Here is an 8,930-nt window from a genome sequence, read left to right as displayed (position 1 = left end):
GGTAGAACCAGAAGCTGCTCTTCATATTAGTGACAAACAATAACAGTAACAACAGCTTTTTGACAAGTTTAAAGTTTCTTTAAAATATGTTCAAAATATTTTAAAATAAACTACAAAAATTAATTTGGTAAAATGTAAATTAAAATATAGCTGTATCTGCAGCTGTATTTGATAATGGTTTGAACTTTTAAAATATTGCATGGTAGAACCAGAAGCTGCTCTTCATATTAGTGACAAACTTTGGCTTTTTTTGACGAGTTGCYTTCATTTTTGCTTCTACTTTTCATTAAAGATAGATTTACATTTTCAGCTGGTATCTAAGGGTTTTCTTCTTAGTATTAAAAAAGTTGTTAAACATCTGAGTGGCGCACTACTGCTACTAGTGGTGAGAAAGTGTATTGCACCTTATTCAAAATCAWTKTGGTCCCGTGGCCCTCTGCGGTCCAAAGTTAAAAACTKTTGYTCTTTTGAGGCCCGAGAGGCTGTGCTTGCRGCCCATGGKTTAAGAATCTCTGGTTTAGACTAAGATCATCTTATAACGAGCAACGATGGAGTTATAAATATTTGGTCAAGTCTTGAGTTTAACAGCTCCGCAACCATGACAAATTTGAGCTCAATGTCTGTCAAACTGACTGAGTTATAGTTATTTTTGTGATTTTTTTAAGGTCAGTTGTCCATGGCAATCGTCTTAATTTAGGCTAACTACTAAAGTTAATTGGGCATCTAATGATTAGTTTAATTAAAAATTTTAACTTTTTCTGTTAACAGAAAAATACACAAACAGGCAGTCATCACCTCTCAGCTTTGGCAAAAAATATTGTTTTACCTGCACAAAAATAAAATAAAATAAAATAAAATAAAAAGATCTTTGTGGTTTATACTAGAGCATTCCTGTTCCCTTTGTACCAAACGGAACTTTTGATCTCACTCATGCATTATTTGCTTGATAACAACAGATGGTGAGAAGGCGGATATCAGTGCCAGTGCCTATGCAGACATCAACATAATTGCTGGTGCTTTGAAGCTCTACTTGAGAGACCTTCCTATTCCAGTCATTACGTTTGACTTGTACTCCAAATTTATTCAAGCTGCAAGTAAGAGATCCTCCCTGGGCATTTCCGTGCCATTACTGCGTTCGCCCTACTTTGCACTGCTTTGATGCATATCGTTTTACTGATGTGCAGAAATTCCTAATGCTGAATCCAGACTGGAGGCCGTTCACGAAGGGCTGCTGCAGCTTCCCCCGGCGCACTATGAAACCCTGCGGTACCTGATGGCTCACCTCAAGAGGTTCGATTAACTGTTCATTACATTCGTTTGTCTTTGTGCTTGAAAAACTGTAAGAATGAATCGGCTGAAATATGCATTATGTGACTCATGTTGTGATAGCATTTATTGCAAAAATATTGAATTTATTGTTAAAATTAAACTCACTTTTAAGGCAGTAAATCAGATCTTTAAAGTGAGGTTCTATGGAAAGGTAATAAACAGTAAGTATCTTACCTTTTGTAGATGGCAGGGTTGGTGTGGCTCAGTAAAATAAAAAACAGGCTTTAAGTTTGAAAGAGTTGTTGAGATAGCAATTAGTAGGAGTGAGGCAAAAACTAGACTTTGCTGTCATCTTAAAATCACAAAGATTTCGCAGGTGTTTGTGCAAATATTATTAAAAAAAACATTTAAGTCTCATGCAGTTTTGCGTTACATTTTACATTTTGGTTTATGCAAGTGCAAAAAATAGCTGTAATTGTTGCACTTCTTGTACAGCCAATAATATTGCATTTATATTGAAGTAGCAGCGTAAAGCACAACAGTGTAAAGTTTTATTAATTTCTAAGAAAATTGTGACACATACAGTAAGTTGTTTAAAGGGAAACTTTGATCTTAGGTTGTTAGCTTGTCGTTCTGGTCAGACTTAAACTCTGCTTTTTCTAAACTGGAAACTTTTAAAAAGCTATCTGCAACAGGTAATATATTATTTGTTCACAACTTCTCCACAAAACACCACTTCAGATCTGAACAATTGCTTTGACGTATAGCACAAAAGGTGAGGAAATTAATTTTAGATTATTTCTTTGTTAAAACAATGCTGCTTGGCAATAAGTCTTATTATTTTGGAAAATATGTTAGTTTCCCTTTTAAATGGGGCCACATTTGTAAGGAACATGCATTTGTAGGATGAGCAGTAGGATGAACAAATTTGCCAAATCTGCTCTGCCAAACAGTTAATTTTGCTGTTGCCAAGAAGCATTTTTACAAMTAAAAAAATTACCAAACACAAATGTCCTTAATTTTTGTGTTAAGYATATTTTTAGGCTGACTGCAACCAAATTTCACAAGTTTAAAAAGATTGATTAGCACATCCTACATTTCAGAAAATTTGAGTATAAAACGATGCCAACCTTATAAAATGTCAYGTTTCTGAGAAGAATAATGAAAATATTCAGAATGGGTCAGCACTTCTTCCGCTTGYTCTCTCCTTACACATTTTTCTCAATATCTTTCAGGGTAACGATGTTTGAAAAGGACAATTTAATGAACGCGGAGAACTTAGGGATTGTGTTTGGTCCGACTCTGATGCAGCCCCCGGAGCAGAACGCCTTGACCACCCTCAACGACATGAGGCAACAGAAACTGGTGGTGCAGCTCATGATCGAGCACGAAGACGTCTTATTCTAGAGACAATCCTCGTGAGGAGGAGAGACGGACAATTATTTATTTGGCGAAAGAGGAAATTCAAGTGAAGACTCCAGAAACCGTTTGTGATGAAGCTGAACTGGGAACGCTTCTTCTTAGCATGACACGTTTAGTTGAAGTTGGTTTGACTTTGTCTCGTTACTGTACTATTTTTTTGTGATCTCAGCCATCATCACCCTTTTTTTTTAAAATAGGAAAGAACGGTGAAGTTTTAGCTCCTGTCTCAGTTACTACCTGGTGTAGATCCAGTCAGGATGGCAAAATAAAAAAATAAAAATAAAAAACTCCACGTTGTTGTGGGATTAAAAGCTGAACAATACAATCAGCATCCTTTTATTGTAGATAAAACAAGATGGTGTCATGAACAATTCTTACTGTGTAAAAAAGAGAGAGAAATGAGACAAATTAAGCACTTTTTTGCATTAAATGTTTTTGTAAAAATGTTTTGTATTTTTCCCTTGTATGTCCTTAAGAATGTTCAGTGAGCAGTTGTTCTTTGGATCCATCATTTTCTGCGCTCAACTCATCCYGTCTAACTGAAAACTGCAACAAACTTCCCTGCACACGTTTGTGCTGCGATGTTTCCTTGCAACATGCTGCAGTCTGGGATATATTTATGTGAAATAAAAGTGTCTAAGACATTTTTTTTWAATATTGCCAGTAGCATTGTTTGATGCAGCCAGGGTTGTCATTTACTTCTTCAAACGCCACCAAAAAAAAGAGCTGCCTGTGCCAAGCATGCTCCTCTCCTACTTGATTTCTTATTATTGTGATTATCAAATACTTTCTACAGATCTGTTTGATCCAAATGTATTTTTTCGAAAGCTGCAATTGAAATGTAATTTATGAAATGATGTTTTATTAAAGGATAAAAAAAAATCTTGAGTTTAATACCAAGTGATTGGTTGTAGTTTTTAATGATAATTGCTCAAATTCAGCAATACGTCAAATARCTGGAATGTTATCTTCGTAGGTAATAAATTACAGAGAAATATCTAATATTGAACACATTTTATATTATTCATCTACTGAACAGGTTCTGTGTGCAGCAGGATGAATGTTGGCAGATAAAGTTGGGAGAAAAAAAAACTGGTGCTCTTTTGGAGAACAGCAGACCAGTCACATCCTGTCCTGTAAAAGCTCTGCTTTGTTTAAAATCTGTTTGGAGTCTCTGAGTGTTGCTCTTATGCACCAGCTAACATTAGAATGCTTTTTTAAAAAGGATATAACTAGTTGCAAAACTTGCCTAAGAATATACCTTTGTGTGGCTGAACTGTGGTGTTAGTTTTGTCATGTCATGTTTTGATTTCACCCCATTTTGATTCAGTTACATTATCAGACCATTCCTGGACTTTATTTTGTTTCAAAAACTTAGATTTTCTTTTATTATGCAACGCTTGACTACTGGTCAGCAAAAATTTTGCATTACTTGGAATTATGTGGTTAAAAGAAAAAGAGAAGTCTGGAAACAAATATGCTGACAATGTTTCAGGGACTTCTCTGATCTTTAAGCTTCTTGTTAAATATTTCAGTACATCGACTGAGCCTGTGGCCATAAGTCATATCTACTTTAAATGTTACTTATATAATGTTACTCTTCTAATTTTGGGATTTGGGAGAATTTTGACAGCTTTTCATGTTTGCAAAATCTGAAATATAACAAAGTAGAAGTTGATTTTCATTGTTGATGTGTTCAAAACAAAAGGTTTATTTTAAAAAGTTTAAAGTTTCATATATTTAAAAAACTTTTTATGTTTTTGTTATAAATCCATATGGTGGACAGAACAAGATTAGTTATACTGATTCAAAATGTTGCTCAGGAGAAACGTGCAAAATATAAACAAAGATGTAAAGATGAMCACAGACCACCATACAGCAATGTCCTTGTAATATAGTTTTGAWAAGTTATGCAATACGTGACTATACTCTTAATTTGTAAAAAGAAAAAAAAATAGGTCAGTCACATTCTGAGGGGACCATCAGTAATGCATTTTTACTGTTTGAAAGGATTTATGAGATGAAAGCTTGGCAGAATTTTAAGGGACAAGAGCGCCCTCTAGTGGCTRTTTCACACAGACACAAAGACAACTTTATTATGAATGATTGCATACAAGTTCAATGTTAAAAGCAGCACAAATAAATATAAAAACAAAGTTCTTTACTTCCAAAATATTTAGATCATAAACTTAAAAATTTATCCTGTGTATTCAGTTGTGTGAAATTATTATATTAATACAATATGTAAATATAAAACAGAAAAGAAAATGCTCTGTTCAAAGTTTACAAAAGTATAAAAAATAAGAAAACACTGATCACAAGTAGTATTAAAAAATAATAAGCTGCTGAGGGAGTCTTGTTCAGTACAGCAGTTCTTTGGTTTCTTATTRCAGTTTAAAATGTAAATATACTTGGCACAAAAAGTAAGGAAATTTGTGTTGATAAATGATTTCTTTGTTGTAACAATGCTTCTTCACAATAGGTACCAGAAGCTCACAACAAATGTCAAACACAACAGCAAAATAAACTGTTTGGCAGACAAGATTTGGAAAACATTTCATGTGAGTAGGGTTGGGCATAATCGTATCGTGTGCAATTAATCGTCAGAAAAACATTAATCGATTACTTTTTGGCACTTGACGATTGATACGATTAATGCCACCAGGCAGATTCTCCGCTTCAAATATGAAGAACATTAAAATAAACGTTCTGTAATTTATTTATCTATCAACACAATTTAGAGGTTGATGTATAGCCTGAAGTCTGTAATTTTGACACAAATTGGAACAGATTTTTAAGAAGAGCCAGTTTTCTCCYTATAAAATGGTCATGTAACCAGGACATTAGGGTGTCCAGGGACTCTAGGGGATTAATCGTCAAATTAATCGTTATCGGCTAAATACCACAATTAATCGTGATTAATTTATTTGCCAATATTGCCCAACCCTACATGTGAGCAACCCACACATCAGCTCTACTGCTCATCCCACAAATGCGTGTTCCTTACAAATGTGGCGCCATTTAAAAGGGAAATTAACAGGCTTTCCAACGATATAAGAGTTATTGCCAAGAAGCTTTGTTACAACAAAGAAATAATCTACCAAACACAAATGTCCTTACTTTTTGTGCTAAGTTTCTATAAGTCCTTTAGAGCTCATCATGCAGGGAGGTGAACTCCCTGGCAGATATAAATCCATCTTTATCTTCATCTTCATTTTTAAAGATGTCATCAATCATCACTTCGTGTTCGGTGTCATTAGGGGAGTAGCCATGTTTTTCGAACTCCTTCTTTAAGAACTCTTTTACCTACAATTTAGCAACAAATATTTGTATTTATTAAAAAAAACAGAAAATAATGGTATTCATTTAAAGTATATTCTTTTAATTCAAAACAAACACACCTCTTGTCTGGAGAGTTTCCAGTCATCATTGAGGTCCATATCCCTGAAGGACTCGTGTGACCTGGGACCGTTTCGGATCTCCAGGAGCTCAATGTCAAAAATCAAAGTGCTGCTTGGAGGAATGTTACCTGTGATCGAATAAAGATGTTAAAGCTAGAAATGAATAAATCAGTGTATTATTTAGATTATCTTAGTTACCTTGCCCTTCCTTGCCATAACCGAGTGATGGAGGGATGGTCAGCTTCCTGCGCTCTCCTGCACACATGTTCTGCAGACCCTTGTCCCAACCTTTAAGCACCTCTTTGAGCCCAAGAGTGAACCAAACAGGGTTTTTATCCCCCTGCTTCCGGCTGCCGAATGTCAAAACATCAGTCACAGTTTTAAAGTCAAGAAAACAGAAACACAATTTCAGAAAATAATGGAATAGGTGTCTGACACGTGATAAAATGTAATCAAAACTCATAAGCAGTTTGTGACACCTAATTACTAGGGGTGCAACAATACATGGGCCCGTATCGAACAGTGCTTTAGGTTCAACACGCACTTGTATCGAACAATGCAGATTTTTAAAATTTACTTCATCAGCTTGTCTTCTGAAGATGCTCTGTGTTGAAGGATCAGTGGATCTGTGTTCGACTACTCCACCTAGGCTGCATTTTTTAGTGCAGATCCACTGAGAAACTTTTTGTTTCAGCAACATTTAATTTAAAAACTGTACTTTTGAGGTTAAACAAATGTTCATAATTAATTTTAAAAAATTACAAGGAAAAAGGGGCATGGACATTTCTCTTTTTTGTATCGAAAAAATATCGAACCGTGAGACTAAAGTATCGAACCGAACCAAATCGTGAATTTTCTGTATCGTTGCACCCCTAATAATTACCTATATATTAAACAATATAGCATTTATATATGAAATGAAAATACTACAGTAACTGTCTCTAAAATCTGTGTAACTCAGAAAAACAACAATTGATGTATTATTATTGTTTATTACCTGGAATGAAACATTGTGCCGTTACTCTCCAGAAATCCTTCGTAATGAACAAGAACCATGTCTCCATATTTCGTCTTACGTGAACACAGGAAAGGTTTGTGCATCACCTCAATTTTCACGTCGGCTTCGGGAAGTTTCCCCCCAAATACAAAAACAAGTAATGAAGGTAATATCAATAAAATAGAAAACAGCATGATTTTATAAACTCTAATAAACTTTCTTAATGGGTAAAACAGGAAATTTATATCAACACTTCCATCAATTTCAAAGCCTAGGCACTTTTACTGGTGAGAATTCCTTACGTGGCAGACTCCAACTTCTTCCACAGCTATTTCGCTGTCTGCTCAGCTCCCGCTATGATTGGTTACGTTCTKTAAAAGGTTTGACCTTTTCTTGCCTACGTCTTTTCTTATTGGCTGTTTTATGAGTCAATCATCTAAACCTACGCACAAAAAAAAAAACTTAAATCCCTTTGACGTATGCAGCAGGAACGACGTCTCATTTGATTGGTTGGAGGTCTATTCACAAAAATCTATACGTGCTTTTCTCTACGTAGTCCAAATACAAACTCGAGTACGTTGCTCCGCAAAAAAGCACTCTGGCCGATGGAGTCGCTGCAATCAGCTGTGCCACACGTCTCGTTATGATAAACAAGTAATGAAAGGTAAAAACGCGTATTTAAACCATGGAAGGCGTGCTGTATAAGTGGACGAATTACATAAGTGGTAAGTTTATCCTTCAATTGCGGTGTGTTTTTAGTGACAAATTTTTGTTTTGCGGCAGCGCGTCTTGAATGGAGTTAGCTAACCTTAGCTAACTAACATGTTAACATCTTATCCGACTTTATTCATCACTTTAAAACTAATTGGCTTAGTTTTTAACCCTGCTTAATGACTTGTTTACTRAAATMTTGMTGTTTTATCAAGTTTTAACGGTAGSRCTTGTTATTTTAGCGTACTCCGTCTTGTCCCATATAATCTGATTTAATAACAACTGATTAGTGGCGCCAGCAACGTAACAAAGCTAGCTGTTTATAAGTTTTTAAGGTCAAGTAAGACGTAGTAAAAAAAGAAGTGAAGCAATACCATTAAACAAATACGTTTTAGCAGCATTTTTCTGTTATTTTTTTACAGGTTGGCAGCCACGCTGGTTTGTTCTTGATGGAGGTACTTTGTCTTACTACGACTCTCAAGAAGATGCGTGGAAAGGTTGTAAAGGCAGCATTAAAATTTCAGTTTGTGAAATCCAAGGTGAGAAGGCTGTATTTGCTCTCTCGTGTCTTGTTTTATGAGACGTGGCGTTGTTGAGAAGCCTGACTCTTTGGTTGTTGATGTGTTTTAGTTCATTCCACTGACTCGACACGAGTTGACCTGACTATACCAGGAGAGCAGTACTTTTATCTGAAAGCCATCAATGCAGCTGAAAGGCAGAAATGGCTGGTGGCACTGGGAACAGCTAAAGCCTGTCTTACTGACAACCGGACCAAGAGAGAAAAAGGTATGCAAACGGTACATTAGAATCTGAGAAAGTTTAGCTTTGAGTTTTTATTTTTACTAGGGGTGTAAATCAGCAGCTTTATCACATTATAATTATATTGATTTGTTTTRGATGACTATACAATGTTTCTCAATATCACAAATTCTGTCGGGGGTCAGTTTTGATTCAATTCAATTCCCAAGTCTGTGGGTGATGTATTGATCCACATCAGACATGATGATGATTGATTTGATTTGATTTATTTATTTAACAGGAAAAGATTATTAAAAATCAAGCCTGACTCAGCATAATTGCTGTTTTACAGCAGGTTCCTGTTCTGCAGCACATAAAACACTCAGAATTAC

The 8,930-nt window shown here is 35.4% G+C and overlaps 3 protein-coding genes across 3 annotated transcripts in view; 2 read left to right on the top strand and 1 right to left on the bottom strand.

The window, feature by feature from the left end:
- Window positions 1–3,585, top strand: part of chn2 (chimerin 2) — a 42,836-nt gene extending 39,251 nt beyond the window's left edge. Inside the window, exons 11-13 of the mRNA XM_014008747.1 lie at window positions 957–1,094; window positions 1,185–1,290; window positions 2,505–3,585. Of these exons, the coding sequence (XP_013864201.1) occupies window positions 957–1,094; window positions 1,185–1,290; window positions 2,505–2,676 (416 nt within the window). The 3' untranslated portion in view covers window positions 2,677–3,585. The remainder of the gene's footprint in view (window positions 1–956; window positions 1,095–1,184; window positions 1,291–2,504) is intronic.
- A 2,166-nt stretch (window positions 3,586–5,751) lies between these two features.
- On the bottom strand, window positions 5,752–7,432 carry fkbp14 (FKBP prolyl isomerase 14). Its single transcript, XM_014008746.1, has 4 exons — window positions 7,090–7,432; window positions 6,291–6,442; window positions 6,093–6,220; window positions 5,752–5,997 (listed from the first exon to the last, which is right to left on the bottom strand). The coding sequence occupies exons 1-4, from the start codon at window positions 7,281–7,283 to the stop codon at window positions 5,839–5,841; spliced, it is 633 nt and encodes a 210-aa protein (XP_013864200.1). The 5' UTR covers window positions 7,284–7,432; the 3' UTR covers window positions 5,752–5,838.
- Window positions 7,433–7,671: 239 nt separating this feature from the next.
- The window catches only part of plekha8 (pleckstrin homology domain containing, family A (phosphoinositide binding specific) member 8), a 16,226-nt gene continuing 14,967 nt past the window's right edge, over window positions 7,672–8,930 (top strand). The window contains exons 1-3 of the mRNA XM_014008745.1: window positions 7,672–7,814; window positions 8,223–8,339; window positions 8,431–8,586. Coding sequence (XP_013864199.1) covers window positions 7,775–7,814; window positions 8,223–8,339; window positions 8,431–8,586 — 313 coding nt within the window. The 5' untranslated portion in view covers window positions 7,672–7,774. The remainder of the gene's footprint in view (window positions 7,815–8,222; window positions 8,340–8,430; window positions 8,587–8,930) is intronic.

Source organism: Austrofundulus limnaeus, unplaced genomic scaffold, assembly GCF_001266775.1.
Source record: "Austrofundulus limnaeus strain Quisiro unplaced genomic scaffold, Austrofundulus_limnaeus-1.0 Scaffold52, whole genome shotgun sequence".
Taxonomy (NCBI): domain Eukaryota; kingdom Metazoa; phylum Chordata; class Actinopteri; order Cyprinodontiformes; family Rivulidae; genus Austrofundulus; species Austrofundulus limnaeus.
The sequence above is the reverse complement of the archived record's forward strand: the minus strand, read 5'-3'. Positions and strand labels throughout refer to the sequence as shown.

What these genes read in the sequence shown, in the direction of transcription:
- fkbp14 (XM_014008746.1), bottom strand. Translation starts at nt 7,283, where the DNA reads ATGCTGTTTTCTATTTTATTGATATTACCTTCATTACTTGTTTTTGTA. An exon ending in GGCACAATGTTTCATTCCAG is followed by an intron (nt 6,443 to 7,089) that starts GTAATAAACAAT and finishes GACATTCGGCAG; the next exon opens with CCGGAAGCAGGGGGATAAAA. An exon ending in GGAAACTCTCCAGACAAGAG is followed by an intron (nt 5,998 to 6,092) that starts GTGTGTTTGTTT and finishes GCTAAATTGTAG; the next exon opens with GTAAAAGAGTTCTTAAAGAA.